This window comes from Mauremys reevesii, linkage group 19, assembly GCF_016161935.1.
Source record: "Mauremys reevesii isolate NIE-2019 linkage group 19, ASM1616193v1, whole genome shotgun sequence".
NCBI classification, from domain to species: domain Eukaryota; kingdom Metazoa; phylum Chordata; order Testudines; family Geoemydidae; genus Mauremys; species Mauremys reevesii.
Genome location: NC_052641.1, coordinates 13,736,712 through 13,754,707, shown reverse-complemented (window position 1 = coordinate 13,754,707; position 17,996 = coordinate 13,736,712). Strand labels below are relative to the sequence as shown.

General features: G+C 41.6%; 2 protein-coding genes across 19 annotated transcripts in view; one reads left to right on the top strand and one right to left on the bottom strand.

Annotated features, from left to right (window-relative positions):
• The window catches only part of DYNC2I2 (dynein 2 intermediate chain 2), a 36,309-nt gene extending 35,531 nt beyond the window's left edge, over nt 1-778 (top strand). For all 12 annotated transcript variants that reach the window (XM_039506541.1, XM_039506535.1, XM_039506532.1 and 9 more), the window contains one exon: nt 313-778. In XM_039506541.1, coding sequence (XP_039362475.1) covers nt 313-551 — 239 coding nt within the window. In that variant the 3' untranslated portion in view covers nt 552-778. The remainder of the gene's footprint in view (nt 1-312) is intronic.
• The window catches only part of SPTAN1 (spectrin alpha, non-erythrocytic 1), a 67,205-nt gene continuing 49,956 nt past the window's right edge, over nt 748-17,996 (bottom strand). For 4 of the 7 annotated variants that reach the window (XM_039506525.1, XM_039506526.1, XM_039506527.1 and 1 more), the window contains 18 exons: nt 17,752-17,856; nt 17,347-17,555; nt 16,030-16,150; nt 15,350-15,471; nt 14,577-14,709; nt 13,579-13,677; nt 12,329-12,488; nt 12,036-12,112; nt 11,660-11,869; nt 10,209-10,505; nt 9,549-9,661; nt 8,558-8,575; nt 4,066-4,120; nt 3,321-3,517; nt 2,923-2,976; nt 2,366-2,512; nt 1,767-1,914; nt 748-1,106 (listed from right to left, as the gene is read on the bottom strand). In XM_039506525.1, the coding sequence (XP_039362459.1) occupies nt 981-1,106; nt 1,767-1,914; nt 2,366-2,512; nt 2,923-2,976; nt 3,321-3,517; nt 4,066-4,120; nt 8,558-8,575; nt 9,549-9,661; nt 10,209-10,505; nt 11,660-11,869; nt 12,036-12,112; nt 12,329-12,488; nt 13,579-13,677; nt 14,577-14,709; nt 15,350-15,471; nt 16,030-16,150; nt 17,347-17,555; nt 17,752-17,856 (2,391 nt within the window). In that variant the 3' untranslated portion in view covers nt 748-980. Of the gene's footprint in view, nt 1,107-1,766; nt 1,915-2,365; nt 2,513-2,922; nt 2,977-3,320; nt 3,518-4,065; nt 4,121-5,491; nt 5,555-8,557; nt 8,576-9,548; nt 9,662-10,208; nt 10,506-11,659; nt 11,870-12,035; nt 12,113-12,328; nt 12,489-13,578; nt 13,678-14,576; nt 14,710-15,349; nt 15,472-16,029; nt 16,151-17,346; nt 17,556-17,751; nt 17,857-17,996 lie in introns of all 7 variants that reach the window. The other 3 variants (XM_039506523.1, XM_039506522.1, XM_039506524.1) reach the window with 1 other exon arrangement.

Here is a 17,996-nt window from a genome sequence, read left to right as displayed (position 1 = left end):
TATGGGAACTTTGCTATATCATGCCCTGGCTAAAACTGTTTCCAGCTTTCAGGTGTTTAAAGCACTATAGAAACTGGCATTTAAAGATGTCTACAGGGCTGCGACATAACTTCTGCCAGCAGCTGGTTTCAACCTGCCCTGACTCTAGTGAGTAGAGCTACTTTATTGTAGCACTGCTTCATCTCGATACTGCCAGCAGGGGAGGACTTTAATCCCTAGTGCTGCCAGACTGGAGGGAAAGCTTGAACTAACACTGTTGTTTTTATTACATTTGTTTACAGTAAAGATTGATGTGGATTATTTATTTTAAAGGAGAAGTGCAGCTGTTTGATTTTGGAAAGAGCTCCCAGAAACCTGCAGTTTCTATAAAGCAAGCTTCAGCTCAGACTCCTGTGTACTGCATAGAGTTTAACTTCAAGCAACCTCAGCTTCTGGCAGCAGGGGATGCCAGTGGCATGCTGAAAATATGGCAGCTGAGTTCAGACTTTATTCAACAGGGACCAAGAGAAATGAATCACCTTGAGCAGCTGGCAAATGAAGTCACTGATTGAGACACTAACAGGCCAGTGTTATCATTTAAATCTTGCTACAGCCTAGGGTTGTTACTGTTTCTACCCAAAACTGGTCTGTAAAACACGCTCTCCATTACAATGTCACTCTTACCCTCATTACCTGAAGCTATGTAATGAGCAGAAGAGAGATTCTACTGGACTTTGTTTGAGTCACACTTGAAATTGGTACTCAAGCATCAAGATGATTAAACACAAGTTGAAATTTTTGCTGCAGTTTGGACCAGTAACTTTTATTGAAGCACACTGCAATATTTGTTGTTTTTCTAAGAGTTTTAAGCTAAGCAGTTTAAGGTTACATCAGAAAGTAGCATTGATTATTGTACAACACAAAGATGGAGATGCATGCAGGGCTACAGTTGGCAAACACGAGTATATTCTTTGTATTTTGTAAAGGTTAGTGCTTTTATATCAATTCACAAACAGTGAACGTGTAAATTCTATGTAATCATAAGCAGAAGGAAGTTCTCTGCCCTTGCTGTCCATGTAGGGCTTCATGTGAGAGATGCAGTAATCTGCCTGTTCCCTGGTCAGGTTCTGAAAGACAAAATTGAAGATAGGGTGGTTAGTAGCCTCTCAGTGGTGAAGACTAAGCTGTTTTCATTGGTAAAGTATTTACAATCCATTACCTTGAGAAGGAGGTTTACAGATAAGTAAGTTACACTAAGGCCACAGAGTCAGAGCTAGGACTGGAATTCAAGAGTGGGTGGCTCCTGCTCAGTTATGCAGTATTTTTAAGATCCCCCACTCAGACCAAAATAGGTAACTTCCACTTCTCAGATCAGTCAGTTGATTTCTGTCCTTATCTCCCTCCCACTGTCAGGATCCAGAATAGAAAACTTGTTAGTTGGTGACTTTTCTTTCTGGACCTGTTCTCTCCTCCAGCTTTGGGGAGCTTTAACAGTAATGCCCTATTCAACTGTATTGAGGTTAAATTTAATCAAGAGTTTCAGTGCAACTGGGGAAGTACTAATGTGGGTTCTTACTGATTGATCCCTTACTGAGAGGGTGTACTAACAAACTTGCAAATAGCTTTAGCTGCATCAATAAAATCTTTCAGTGGCATGGGAAGTTAACAGGTGTAGATCATCCCTGTCAGTCAGCTTTGCAATGGGGCTCAGAACAGCTAGAGTTAATTTCCATGGTGCTAGTTGCTGCTGTCTTTCCTGAGATGGGATTTGCACAACTGACACTTACTTGGTAGAGCTCCTCCTTGGTCACATAAGGCTTGCCCTCTGAACTAAGGGCACGGAAAGCACTTTCTATTTCCTCACTGGATTTCACATTTTCAGTTTCCCTGCTGATCATAAATGCCATGTATTCCTGCAGTGAGACATGTCCATCCCTGCCAATAAAACACACACAGCATGTAAACAGACCTGCTTCAGAACACTACTACTTGATGCTATTGAGCTCTCAGCCCATCAAAGCAGGCAGGTCTAGCAGCAGGGTTATCCTTCCTACTTCCCAGACCTGCATTAACTAAGATGGTAAGGAATATTATAAATGTCTCATGAAAAGCCCTGGGGCATAGGGTCTAGATTGTGAGAATTTCGTCACATGCAGATATGCTTTAATCAGACACCAGTTACTGGGTGTAATTTAATGGCTTGTGATATACAGGAAGTCTGATTCAATGGTTCTTTCTGCTCAAACTATAAAGTAACAGTGACCATTGTAAAGGAATAATAATTTGAAGAATATGGAGAGGCTGCAATAATGGGCAAAAGCAGCCTGTGACAGACTTTGAAAGTGAAAACAGAACAATTGATATAAAAGTTTTATTCTGTCTGTACCTGTTGGGATCTACGGTGTCAAGAATAGCTTCAAACTCTGGATCTGGTTCTCCTTCCTCAACCATAGGCAGGTCGTAGCCTAGAGAACGTAAGCAGGACTTAAACTCCTGGTGATTCAGACGACCAGATTTATCTTTGTCGAAGTGTCTAGAATAGAAAAATACGAATCTTGAAACTTCATTAAGATAACTGGTTAAACTATACAGTGAACTGAAAACTGGAATGACACTTTAGCCTGATGTTTTGAAGATGGTATTTACTCACTCCAAATAGTTTCATATTTAATACAGACAACACAGAGATTCTCTGGAGTCCTTCAGAAAGATCATAAACTGGCCACATCCCTTAGTGAGGAATTATTCCAGTTATTGCCAGCTGGCAGAGTTACAGCAGCCTGGCTCAGAACTGGCCCAAGAATCAGGGAGCTGCAAACAGTGGAAACTAGGTGCAGCTGAGAATCTAGACCCTCAGTTTGTGTCGCAATCATCTACATGTCAAGGATCTGAAGAATTCCTTTATGACCACTTTTCCAGGTTGCTGAGAACATGCATACTTACTTGAACATCATGCTGAACTCCTTCAGAGCCTCCTCAGTTACTCCAGTTGTGTTTCTAAAACGGAAGAAGCAAAGCTAGTGAATTGATCATGAAATTGCAGTGGTAGGTCACACGCTAATCAAACACCAGGTTCATTTCAGGCTGTTTGGTTTTCTGTCTGCCACCCCCTTGAATGGAGATACAGCATGCACCTGGTTCAATTGCCACCCATTTCACTGAGAAATCACCAGGGCTAGCTGTAACCAGAACTATTTCTCAAATTGCAGTCTACTCAGAACACAGAACAGTAAGTGGAAGAGGTTTATCCTGCGTTATTTGTACTGGCAGTCTCTCCCTAACTCACTTATTCCCTGAAATGATGAATGTGGTTTATCTTCCCAAATGAACGAACACTGTACCTAGCTTGTATTTGCTGTTCCAGGTTGTGCTGCATCCTCATCCCTAGTTGGTCAAGCTGGTCCCACTGCTGTGCCAGGCCTACGGTGCTATGCTCTGTATATTTGTTGTCCAAAATAAGTGCTTCTTCCATAGCTGCTCCAAGGTCCTCAATCTTCTTTAGTTGACTCCTCATTGCCCGAATCTCCTGGTGCTTATGCTATTTGGAAAGAAAACAGAATGGAGCAAACATACCAGCATACCAACATTTTACTGACTGAGCTAGAACACAGGCTCTCAACACCAAAGAGGTAGGAGGAAGCTATGGTTCAGCTGTTGGATAGCGATATATTTTGTAACACTAGACAAGGGAGATTCATCACATATGACTCAGATGGATTTGTAAGATGGGCTAATGTTCCAAGAAAGGTGTTTTTGCCTGTAAATATGACTAGAAATCTCACAGCAGCTACAGCCTAATTCTCAAAACAGACCGTAGAACATTGCAAGGAAAGGTTTCAGATACTGGCTCCTCTGCCCCGACAGAGGGACTTAGAAATACTATACAAGGGAGAACTCATTCAGGATTTTCTTTTGGCTTGTGCAATGCAGGTTAGATTAGATAATCAGAATGGTGGGTGTCTGGCCTCAAAATGACTGATATGTAGGTCTTTAATGAATTCATACATTAAAGGCATTCTCCCTCCCCCCTCATTCCTGAGCATCAATAGGAAACAGAAGTTTTAACAACAGGTGAGATATGCTTACTTTAGTAGCTTCCAGCTGTGATTCCAGGGTTCCTGATTCCTCCACCATACAGGACCTAAACATAGAATCCCAGTGAGGGAGAGGCACTCTTCACATACAACAAAGGCCAGGGGGGAGGGGCTTGAAATTAACACCAACCTTTTAGGGTAAAATAATTTTTCCATAAACTTTATAACAGAACTTTTTCTGTCAAGCTTCTGGCCATAAGCTTTTAAATTCAGACTGACCCTATATAAAACAGAGGCTTTTAGAACCTGCTGCATGTCATTTCTTTATATAGTTAATTTCAAGCCGAAATTTCACAGGCTGTGATAAAGTAGCCACTGGAAACACTTCATGCCAAATCCAAAGCACTCACCTTCTTACTGGACCTAGTGAAAATAGAAACCCAGTGCAAATGCCCTTTCCATCCCAAACTGTGCCCAACACACACACAAACTACAAGTGATTCACTAGAGACAAGCTTTGTTTGCCAATGAGACAGGAGCGCTAGAGAGGCTTTACACAGAAAGCAAGTGTGAAAAACCTTTTGAGAACTACTGGCTTAATTTAAAGCCAACCTTGATGTAAGACAATCACCCTTGCAAGACAGAAAAACTCCACTACTTTATTACGGCTGGGTGAATGTTGCTTTCCGTATTCTCAGACTGTGACCCCTCACAGATGAGCACTTCTACGATGCTAATAGTTCAGAGCCACTCTGACACAGCCATTAAGTCATTTGAATTCTGAAATTGATAGTAGTCACGATTGTAAGTCAATTTTTAAAATGTTCACACAGAGGTATTTCTTGGCATGCCAACCAGGGGCCCCAAACACTGGTTTATAAAGGCACCCTTTTGCAGTTATGGTCTCCATGATTTTGTTCACAGGTACTAGCTGCATAAAGTCCCTTAAGTTGTTTTTGTTTCTTCAGTTCTAAGCAATGTTAAGGCAGCAGTTTTTAGAGCCTCTGTCCTGTAACATTTACAGTGAAAGTTTACAACAGATGACCTGTGTACAAACAGCAAGTTGGATATTGTGCAGATGTGCTGTAACATGTTTGTGCCCCCGGTAGAATTTAAATTCCTGGTGCTACGATTGTCTTCCCTCCCGCCACCAGACCCTTTCCTCCCAAAGGTCTCTTAATACTTCTTGGGAAGGGTTTTCAAGTGCTGAATCACTCTGTAGCAATGAAAATATGCCAAACATCTGGGTCTCTCTCACCACAGAGGGTTAAAGCTCAAAATCAAAGAGAATGAAGCACAGGCCCAGAACCTTGGGCAGGAAGCTGTGAACCAACAGTGGAAAGGCAAAAAATCAACAGGGAAACAAACCCCCAAGCATCTCACAGCAGTGAAAGTTGGTTAGTTGGAAAGAACACAAGCCTTTGGAATTAAGAGTGCATTTTAAAATCACAGTGAGGTAAGAAAATAAGAGGAAAAACCTTCCAGACAGATCATCCCCAACTTCATACTGATAGACACGAATGACACGACGATATGCTATGCTATTCAAAGAAAAGAAACCAAATGAATTCCAAAAAAGAAAACAGGCAAGACAGGAAAGAACAGACCACAACAAGACCACGGCAACGGAACAAAACTCCAAGCCAGCACCACCTCTCAGAGAATATCAAACAAGCAAATTACTTCAAGAAGTATCAGACTCAATGGCAGGTGCTGGTTGCGTACCAAAAAAAATCTATTTATTTTAATATCTACCAAAGAGTTGCTGAGGTGAACAGAATCTCAGAGTTAATTTGAGCTACAAACTTCATTTAAAAACAGTATCAACCTGTGCAAATATGGCTGCTGTATGCTGATAAGAGAGTAGGTCAACTATGTTGACCTTGAAAGTTCTACATACAGTACATTCTGCTTAATAGCAACCCCGATATTAACAGCAACCTTTTTTGGGGAACCAATCCCATCCCATTGAGTTTAACATTAATGGGATTCAGATTTTGCCACTGGCATGCTGCTTATTAACAACATTTTTTGGAAGAACGGCCCCACCTACAGACAGGTGTGTGAGGCTGCAGCCAGAGAAGGGAGTAGTGGGACATGCTGAGCACTAGCTCTGGCAGGTTTGCAGCCTAGGAAGGAAGTGCTAGGTCATTCCTTCCTTGACTCCATCCCCACAAACCTGCCTAGAGCTGTTCCTCAGCACATCCCAGTGCTTCCTTCAGGGGCTGTGGCCCCACAGTCTGCTTGTGCACAGGGACCGCTCAGGAGGTAAGTGGTTGCAGGCTGGGAGAGGAGGCTGTGGGCAGCACAGTAACAGGAAAGAAAGCTGCAGCCTGCATGCTGGAACTGCATGGTACTTTCTCCCTGTGCTCCTCAAGCTGTGCCGTGCAAGGGGGCTACACTCAGGAAAGGATGCACTAGGGACTGAGCCCCAACTCCCAGAGTGCAGGGAGAGATACAGTGCAGCGTTGTGGGCCCCAAGCATCCCTGCAGAATCTGAAAGCCCTGGCATTTAGGCTACAGTCCCTACTCACCCTGTCCCAGCACTTCTTTCCTTGGCTGTAGCCTCGCAAACATGCCTCTGCTTATTAGCAACTCCTGGATAATGGCAAATTTTTGCTGGCAACTGAAAGTTTGCTAGTAAGCGGAATCTACTATACATGGTTATATGCCCTCTAGTGGAGAATGAACAAACATACACAATGCCTATTTTAATTAACTGCAGTTTTAATCCTCTCAGAGTTTTGCTAAAGATTAATGTTCCTCTGCACTTCTAATAATCAGTTAGACAATAGAGTAGGAGCATGGCAATTGTGAGCACGAACCCACTTTATTTAGTAAATGTCTCACCTCTCTATTAGTATTTTCTGAGACACCAGAACTCAGCCACAACACTACTTTTTAAAAACAGCAAAGATCCAGCACCCATATCAGCAAAATCTATTGGGTTCCACCAAGGTACAACTTCAAAAGCTAGGGTGTTTTTTCTCTTATCTGAGGGGAGATACTGTGAGACCAGAGATTCTGGTCACTACAGAGCAAGTAAAAAGTTACCAGAGATAAACCCACAAAACATGAACAAGATCCCTCTATTCTGTAGCACACTAGACAATATATATATATGCAGGGGCAACCTCCCAAGCTGTGACCCCCTCTCCTTTGTATAGGATTCCTTAATTATTTTAATATTAAATACATTTGACACTGCACCCAAATTTTAAAGTGTTCATTGTGCTGCAGATTTCTTTTTTTAATACTGAAAAAGCATGTAACTGCATACAGAAGCTGTCCGGGGGAAAAGCTGGAGGTTTTGATAGCTGAGTTGGGGACAAGAAGCTGTTTTGGCATCCAGGAAGTCACTGGAGTCAATTTGGGGTTTGCAACCAGAAAACAGTTAAGATTCTTGATGGTGGGGAGGGATCTCTCTCCTTCCCTCCCTCTTTTGGGTAAATGCAAAACTAACTAAATATGGAGTTGAATTCCCTATTTCATATCTCAGCAACTAGCTATCCCACTAACTGCCACTGTGCCCAACGAGAGATATGTCAACTTCATTTTAGTAGAAAAGGCATAAGCAGTGAAATAGTTATATTGACATTAAGCTTCAGTTACAATGCCATTGAGATGAATGGGTATTTTACATTTCAGGTTTTCAGCAGACTCAAGCAGAGGTCAGTGCATTGGTTTAGGTTTTCTTTGCAATCCTAAAGCTTACAGACTTTTTTTTTTCTTTTTTTTTTTAAAGTTAAAGCTCAACTTCTGGAGCACAGTTATGCAACAGAATCAAAAAGGACAAGTAGGTAGCCACATAACTGAATTACACATGGAAATGTGATTAAGGTATATGATTTTTTTTTTAAAAACTGTAGTGATGCTAATTAGTGACAATCTTTAATAGGAGTCTACAAACAGGACCTTCTACTGAATACCCATAAAATGCAAATCTGGGCTATTCCATTCCTTTATTTTACTCTTTTTACAAGATTACATATATGTATATAGCAATACCCAGTCAAAGCCCTTCAGTTTTAAATGTTCTGAGAGCATTATCAGAATATATTCTTATTTTACCAAGTGTGATTCTGACTGTTGGGAAATTGAGAGGCTGGCTAGTGAGGAAAAAAGGCTACAGATTATCTGATGAGATGTGGAAGCACACCCAATAAAGAGCATCACATCTTGCACATCCTTGTAAGCTGACTAGTGATAACATTCTTAATATAACTGGTCACACAGAGTGTCCATTAATTCTTTCTTTTCTATTCTGAACCAGGAAAAATGGTATTCCTTCCTATATGTTTATAGTTATCCATATCAATGTCCTGTTACCCGTGACTCTCTTTGTGAGGCATTCTTGATTGGGGGGGTGAGTGGGGAGAGAGAATGGGTAAGTATCTCATGCACATCCCAGGCATGGCTTGCATTGCCCAAATAGAATGACCTTTAATACAACGTTCACAAGCAAAGCAATGACAGGAGAAAGCACACATAAGACAGGAGAGGATCCCACATCAAGCTTTTGGGAAATAAAATTCAATACTAACCCATCTAGCAGATACGTCCTGTAGCGTAGGAGGGTCCAAGTATCAGGCAGCAGGACAGAGAGAGAGGTGGGGGAGGGGGAAACATATTAAATTAAAACCATATTTATACTTCAGACTTTTTGCAAAACAATCTAGGTGATGATTTTCTATAAATGCAGAAAGATTTACTATCAAAGGATTACATGAAAAGCACCCTCAGCTTAACTCGCCTCTTCTGAACCAGAGTGCGCCACTTACTAGAATTGACAGTATTTGATGGTGGTGTATTTGAGTATGCTCAAGTCAGACACAGTTATGCTGTACAAATATCATATTGATCTCCTTGCAATTCTGAAACACTGAAATTATTTTTCATTTCTAGAGAGGCTGTTGACCCTTGCTGCCGCTCCCTAATCATGGGTATTACTAGTACATTGGATAGGAGCTTGCAAAGTGATCGAGAAGTAGTGGAAACTCCCTCTCTGGAACATTTAAACCTGGACTGTACAAAACACTAGAAAATATACCTTAGAGAATAATCTTATGGTTTGACACAGGATAACAGAATTTTCCCCTTTCTAATTTCTATCATAATACAGAGTAGGTAATAAGACAGCATTGGCTTTTTCTTCAGTTCTGTTCTCAGTATTTATAGTTCAAGGAGAATACTAGAGTCCAGCTCTGGAGCTACCAGATAACCATTAGGGCTCGTCTGTATATAGAATTACCCTGGGAAAGTGAATTCAGGAGCAGACACATTTTTAAAAATAGTCTTGAATGAGAGACCCATTAGCTGACAGCTCCAGCCCCAACTCCCAAACTCAGAAGGTGATCTTGCACTCAGCAAATCTGTGCCTCAGCAGCAGACACCTAAAACCCAATTGATCAAAAAGGAAGCATGGATAAGATGCACAATGTGAAGCATAATTAACAATCTCTTCTCAATGGGACACAAAATGATTCTCTTTGGGAAATTTCTTAGGGACAGCTCCTCTGTTAAGACAGACTGTACCTGGTCTCCTGAATCCACTGGTGGAAAGCATTAGCATGCTGAGCAAACTCCTGGCGCAATTTGTCATTTTCCTCCTGTCTTCGCTGCTCCTTCTGCAGTTCTAACTCACGTTCCTGAGAAACAGGGAAGTAACTTTACACTGAGAAAGAACATGGCACCTTTATCATCCACTGAAATACAGAGACCAAACCAGCGCAGCAGTGAGATTCTGGAGCTCAGCCCAAGACTGAGGGCCTGTAGGTCTCTTGCCCGACTGCTCCACTAGTCTAACTATGATAGCCAATATTCCTACAGAAATCTTGAGACTCAGCATTGAAGTGAGCCTTGCAATCATAATACTAAAACATGACAGGTCATAAGGAACACAGTATCTCATAGCTACAAGTGGGGGATCATTTGTTTTGGGGTCTTTCAGGAAGAATGGAATGGGAGGAGGGGTAGGGGTCATGAAGTTGCAACCCAAATACACGGATAATGGAGGATTTTGGGAGGCACTAGCCCACAGAATTCCTTTCAGAAACATTTTTGTGCTACCAGATGAAGATGTTTCAATTTGTAATGTTTTATTGATGAATAAGAGCACTGATTATCTGGAGGGACAATGTCCAAGGAAGAATTCAGAGGCAGAGTGGCAATGGGAAGAACCTTGTTCCGATTTACCTTGATGATCTTCTGCAGGTTCCTCCAGGTCTCTTCAAGAGCCTCCATAGTGAACCAAGTGTATGGGTTGGAGGCTACACGGAAGCTTTTGATCTGGCGATCGAGCTCAGCTAGCTGGTTGAAGTCAGCCTGGGCGGAACTTAGTGAGGAGCGGAAAGCATCATGAGCCTCTCGCAGTGCCTTGATCTCCTCCAGCGAGTTACACCGCACAGGGTCAGTCAAGTCCTCCTCTGCATTCTCAAACCAACTGTTAAAGGCAGATGCCTTCTTTGCAAAAGTCAGGAACAGATCCTCAACCTCAGAGAGAGAAGACAATCTAGGTATTCACTTAGGCAATAACCCAAATAGAATATATTCAAGCAGGAGGACCTGGTATTAAGAACATGCAATAAACAACACATAATTTGCACCTGTTGCTCCTTTCTTGCAAGGCAGAGAACTAACCATAAGCACTATCTGTAAAATGGGGATAGTGCTATTCCTCCCCATGACATCTCCCCTAAGACAGCCCAAGAGGCCCATCTCACCCACAGCTCTTAGGGGCAAGGCCAGACCTTTCCAGGAAGCAGAAGCTGTCTCTGGCCTCCAACAAGGCAGCTGTAGTGGCAGCTGGGGAGACAGCAATACATTTTGAGACTTGGGAGCCATCTTAGAGAACTTCTTTTTAAAAAACCCAAACAATTGCAAATCAGCTCCCTGCTCACTTCTGTCTAGGGAAAGTGGGTATTTTTCAGTGGTGGACATGTTGAAGAGAGGGGCACTTTAGGGACAGCAACAGTAGAGTAGGTTGGCTAGACAAGCTGTAAAGGGACAGTTGGGAGAGGTCAGGGGAAGTAGGAAACAAAATTTTATCAAAGTTTTGCGTGCGTGTGTGGTCTTTCTTGTATATTTGGACTGTAACCTCTTCAGGACAGGGGCTGTCTCATTTGTACAGTACTGAATACTAGGCCCTGATCCTGATCCGAGCCTCTAGGTGCTACTGTAAAGTAAATTATTAACAAAAACAAACGGGAAATAGAGGCATAAAGGAGGAAGTAATTTGTTCAAGAACACATAGCCAGTAGCAGAGTTTGGACTGGAACCCAGAACTCTAGACTCCCAGTCCCCTTGCAGTGACCACTTAACAATACTGCAGCCCTAGCTAAGCGTTTTCTCAAAAATACAACATAGCAGAAAATGTGTCCTCAACAAATTGTATTTTAGTTAAATAACTACAATTAAGATATACAAGTTGCACACAGCGTAGAAGGCTGGTCCTTTAAAACAACTCCACTGTCAATAAGTTTTCCATGAAGGCTTCTCACAAGAAAGCATTTGGTGTATGACAACTAATTGTGTTTTTACACAGCTTGTATATCGAGATTTTAAATCAATGCTGTGCACAACTGTCAAGCTTTATAGTGTTCCAGACTATTAAAGAGAAGAGATGGTTCCCAGGTCTGTGCTCTCACCTTTCTGAAGTGCTCCTGAGCCTCCAGCAGTTTCTTCTTCCTAGCAGCAGAATTAGCCAGCAGCTGGTTCCAGCGTTTCATCAAAGAAGCATGCCGGACCTCGATGGCCTTTGACTGGATGTGTTTGGCTGCCAGCAACTGATCTTTCAGTGCAGTGATGTTTGCGATTCCTTCCTGCTGGAAAGCCTGGAGACCAGCATCAAAAGTTTCCTGCAGCATTAAAAAGGAAGAGACTAATGTAGATTAACTATATTTATGGATGATGTAGACATTATTTTAGGAAAATGCAAAAATAAATGCCAGGCCTTCCAATATTCATCAGTCTGATGAGCATTAAGCTCCACTGCTTCTCTGGCTCAAAGCACCTTGCACTGACCTGTTTGGTGAGGAGTGTTTGCACAGAGGAGAGATCCCGTCCATAGTCATCAGTCTTCAGACTGTTTTCCTTCTCACCTGGATAACGAAGCAGAGACTAAATATAAACACCCACATTCCTTCTTCCTAAATTTGGGGAAGGGATATCACTGCTCAGCAAATCAATGGCTCAGACTACCACCCACATCCGCTTAGTAAAACAAAGTTAGTCAGAAACCATTTTCCGTTCAAGAAGGGCTGCCGTTTTCAGTCACCTGCTTTGTCAATGCACCCATGTTTCAATGCAGCACATACCTATCCAAGACTCCACAACGTCGGCTTTCCAGTTGAACTGAAGGAAGGCAGAATTCTCATCTAGTTTGGCCTTCCTTTGAGCTGCCGCCTTCTCCAGATCTGACACCTTGCCCCTCAGGCCTTTTATCTTTGCAGTTATGTTCTCCTCATGATGATTGTTCTGTGGAATAGGAGAAAACGGTTTAGTTCCTATGTGACTTAATTATCTTCTACACACCACTGGAGGAAATCTAGTCCTGTTCACCAAATTAGGAAGAAATACACTTAAAACATATAGGCATCTGAAGGACTCCTTGGGATACTTATGAAAATTCCTAAAATGGATACCAAGGCTGCGGACAACAGAAGCAATTAAGACTAGTGTCCTCAAAGGAACTGAAAGGAGTTAGCTGCTCAAATCCCATTCTGAGTTTGGTGCCTACCTCCCCTTAGGTTGCTTTGACAATCTCAAACAAGAAACACTAGCAGATGACTAATAAAATAAATCCTGCACATTAACTCACAAGGCAGCCCACTAGCTCTAACAACATGGGAACAGACCACTTTGATTCACTATTTATTTAGGGGATCTCCATCTGGTGAAGAAGATGGCCTCATTCTACCTTAAATATGTGCCCCAAATGTGAGAAAAATCAGGAATGCACACAACAATTTACTCCTGTTTTTTTCTGTATTGCTAGACTATTAAGACTTTCTGGGAAGTGAATATACAGATAGAAAACAAAAGCATGGGATGGATAACAGCCATTTTAGGTCTTTTGGAGAAAATTCCAATTCAATTTATGTTTCACAAAGATCTTACTGACTAGATGAGGAGTATTCAAGATAATGGGAAAAGGTATCATAGTACACAAATGGGTGCATCAGAGGCTCTAAGCATAAAAGACAGGAATTCTTGGTCTGGTCTAGCACAGACCCATGCATAAGGAATCGATTGGGATGGCTGTCTCTGGGAAAGAGAAGTTAAGTGACTTGTCCAAGACTTCCAACAAGTCAGCAACAGAGCCAGAATTAAAACTAAGGAGCTTCTGTTATCAGTCCACCATGCTGCTGTCTCTGTAGTATTTAAAATGAATTATATGCCAAATGCCTTGTTATTGTGGCTATAGAGAATATTGACATGTAGACTGTGTTTAGTTTTCATTTTTTAAACATACTTGCAGCTCAGTTTAAGAGAACAGTGAATTCATTTTGACATGCTGACACTTTAAAGAACGTTCAAGGCATTTTTCTTACCAGGTTACACTCACCTTCTTAATGAGGTCCTCTCCATTAGCACAAACATCATTCACTCTGTCCTTGTGGACAGTGAAGTCAGTTTCAAATGCTTCATGCTTTTTCAGCAAGCCCTGCAGGGAAATCATGTTCACAAGTCACTTTCCTACATCATTTAACTTCTCAAGATGACTGGTTATAAAACAAGGATGAAAATAAAAGCTAAACAACATTATAATAATATGCCTGCAACACATCAATCAGTGCAATACTCACCATTACAATTATTAGTTAGTTTTTAGCTAATACACATTCTGGCTATTTGTTGGGGTGTGCAAGGGAGGAAGAATGGTTGAGTATAGTCCTGGATATAGTCCTTAAATATAATGTTAAGTTAGTTTTCTTTCACCTTTATCCAAGGAGAGTTAAGGTCTTCTCTGTGAAGTCCACTAGAGACCCCACCATGCAGATACAATTTACCTGGAAAGCATTTAGATCCTGATCCTGCAAAAACACGCATGCTTAATAGTAAGCATAGTCAGTATATGTGCATGCAAGTGTTTGCAGGACCAGAGCCTTAACACACTGATGGAGGGAGGGGAAGGGGGTAATTAAAAAAAAAAAAAAAGATGGATTAGAAAGAGATTCTGTTGCTTCATGCTGCTGTTGAGACTCTTCTTCATTGCAGTTTCTCACTGCAACTCAGAAGGGGGAAATCAAAAAAACCTTTAAGCCATTTTTACACAATTCTGGGGTTGCTTTGCATCAGTCTAGTCCTCCAGCACAAATAAAAGCAGACTGCTTTAATTAGCGCTGCCTACGCCAAAGGCCCATATCCACAAGACCCTTCTAAATACCGGAGAAAAATCTTTTGAATCGTTTTTATATAAGGATCATCAATATTTTATAATATACTTCTTTAAAATGAACAAAATGTCTGACTTAAATAACAAAAGGATATTTTAAATTCTAACCATTACACATTATAAATAGCTTGTAAGGAGAGAACCAGAACAGTACAGCTTTTGCTTACTTGGATAGCAGCAAGAGTGTCTCCATAGTCCTCACTGGCTACCAGGGTCATTTTCTCATTGATCCAGGCTTCCTCCTCTTCCACATTTGCTACAAACTGCTGATACTCCAGAGACTCCTCTAGACGTTGGCCACTGTAAGAGGAATGAGAGGAAGTGGGGGAGGGAAATCACTGGTTGCATTCTGTACATTCAACTAGGACGTGGAAGCAGAACTACTACTAAATGTAGGTGTAGTGGAGGTCAAGACAGGTGAAAGGACGGCCTGCTCACTACCACCAACCCTAAAATGTGAAAATTTTACACTAACCTCTTTCCTTCAGAAGCTGAAAATGACCCCACTGTGACACTGCCAACTCTAGATCTACCCTAAATCTACTATGTAGTTCACCAGGCCATTTCACAGTCCTTACATATCTGGAAATTATGTACTCCCCCCGCTCGCCACCACAGTCTCTATTCAGGAGAGCACAGCATGGTGGGAATAACAATGTCAAGCGTCTAGCCTCCAAATGAAGAAGGAATAAATGCCCCCAAAGTTTAGATTGTGTTAGACTAAAGGAAAACACAAAACTGAAGTTAGTACTGAGGAGCATTTACGAATGACCCCCTTTTCACCTGTCCCCTCAGGCATGGCCTCAGTAGAATGCACTATCAGCATTTATTGCACTGATATTGCTGATGACCTGAATCAAAAGATTGCAAGATTTGGCTGCTACTCGTCCCTATATGTTTCATTCATACTTCCTGGTGTAGAAAAATGATTCTCACTCACCGAGCTGCTGCCAACTGCTTTAACTCCTTCCAGTGGTCTACAAACTGAGCTAGCCTCTGCTGTATCTCCTCCTTTCCAATCGTGTTATCATCTGACAGTTTTTTACCAGTGTCTAACACACCCTATGAAGCAGACAAAGCACACATCAGTATTCTCAGTGTTTTCAATTTTCAACAGCAGTGCTGCTTTCTCCTCACCATTTATCTGCACTCCTTAAAACTCCCCAGTTTTGGGTCATTTTCTTTCATAAACGTACCCTTTTCCCTTCTTTCCTCCAGTTCACGTGTTTTTTGTGGATTTAGAATCAAGGTGAGAAGTGCTACTGTCTGAAGAGGAAGGAACTTCCTGTCACTTTAATTTAAAATACTCCATATCTTTGCTTAGTCATGCCCTTCTTTAGGAGCATGAGGGAAGTCTGATTTCCTTTGTGATCTGCAGAAACATCTCAGGCTGCACAGATCTAAACCAGTGATGCTTATAATTGATTTGTGATCCAGATCATATAAATGTTAAAAATCTGTAACTTGACTATACAGAGTACTACACTTTCTATCATGACTGGTTATTTTCCTCATCCAAATGTTTGCCTGTAACCCACACAGTTTGTGTTGGAAACAACACAGCAGTACCTGTCACGGAACAACTCTTTATCTGACTGGGTTTTTTGTTTTTTTTTTAACCTGGATGGCAGGTTCGTGAGCAGCCAATTCTGCTTCCAGACGTTTGTGTTTCTTTCTTAGGTTCTGCACTCCAGTTAGGTCTCTGCCATAGTCCTCTGAGCTAACCAGCAGCTTCTTCTCCCTGAGTCCCAGAGAAGAAAAGGGGGAAGAGGAGGATGAGTAAAGTTTATACCTTTAAAGGTCAAACTAGACAGATATAACAGCGGTCATTGCAAACTTGACCCTTAACAGCGCTAACAGGAATGAACATTACCTCCTTTTGTATGTTTCGCATTCTAGGACTGGAGCTTATGGCAAATTATTACATATATTTAAAGAGGCAAATATAAAGATTTTAATGGGGTCCTCTGTTTTTAGCATTTGATGGCCTTTCAGCTACTTTGTAATACAGAGAATCCAAGGCAGAAAAATCAATATAAATAACGGGGACGTTCCCGACAACCCAGCACTACGAGCGCCTTTGAAGCAGTAAGCCATGTACCTGACTTATAAATGTTAGTCAAAAGGATTCAGCTCCCAACAGTTTGACTAGCACAGTTTCAAAGAAGGGACAGGGCGCTCCCTCTATATATGTATACTACAGAAATATCCACTCCTTCCCTCCTTTCAAAGCTTGAAAGTAACTTTAATTCTCCAGTTTTGATCATTTCTATTTGGCTAACCTCTACATATTGATGGAGTGGAAACCAGCACAGTTCTTATTTCCTTGATTATAAACCAGTCATACCAATAATACCAGGATTCATACGGACATCTCTGGAAAGCATTTTTCCTTAACTGCTATTACAGGCCAAAATAGTAAAACTAAAAACTGCTTTCAGCAGTCTCATAAATGCCTTTTTGAAAGAAATTTCAAATTGACAGAGGCAGAGTTTAAAAGATACACATGATTCATAGGATTTTTACCACAAGATTATAGTCAAACGTCAAGTTTTTCCTAGCACTGAACATGCTTTCTGAAGCCTGCCCATTGATATCTGTAGACATTAAGACCAAGCCCACGCTAGAGTTGAAGCCACTTCTGCATGCTTCCCCAAGCACCATGGGCAAGGATGTGTGTGTCTTTGTAACTGCGTTATAAAACTATACTATAGATTATCTGGACAAGATGGCATACACCTGACGAGTGGGTAGGTAGTCTATGGCATAGTTAGATTAACATGGTTCTTGGGGAAATCATCTTTTTCCTCAATGACATGGTAAATTGTGCTATGAACACTATTCAACAGCTGCATTGAAATACGGTTGTTGATAGCATGGCTATAATATGGACATGGCCTCAGACAATGCTACATCTAGAACTTCTGAAGTACATACTTGATCCAGGACTCCTCATCGTCCATATCCCGGAAGAACTGATGCAAGCGGTGGGACTCATTCAGATTTGCACGGCGGGCAGCTGCCATGCTCTTGATCCGCTGGAAGCGCCCATTAATAGTGTCTCGCTTGTCCTTTACCTGGGAGGTGTCAAAAGCGCTGCTGGTCATCAAGCTGTCAGCCTGGCCATTCAGGTCCTTCAGGCGATCCTGGAATCATAAGCAAGAAGTGTGTGAAGAACAAAAATCTCAATTTTTGAGCATGTCGTCTCAGCACAGGATCTTCTCTTCATATTCATGATGTACACACAGAGAAATGTATTTCTACAGGTTTAAACTTTATGGCATGTTGCTATGGAATTCTCTGATTACTATAATTTCTCTTCCTGTTAGCAGAGGTGCTAACCTCATGGGCAGATATGTCGGCTTCCAGGAGTTGGTGTTTCTTCAGCAGGTTATTTACAGATGCCAGGTCTTTTCCATAGTCTTCAGATGCAAGCAGAGCCTCCACCTGGAAAAGGAAGAATACAATTACATATTGAAGTTTAACTAAGAACTGCAAGTGTAATGCTCTTATTTGTGCAGGTGACTCGTTGTCTCCTCCAATTGTCCCCAATGCAAGTTAAGTTTGTGAACTTTGTCTCCCTGCTT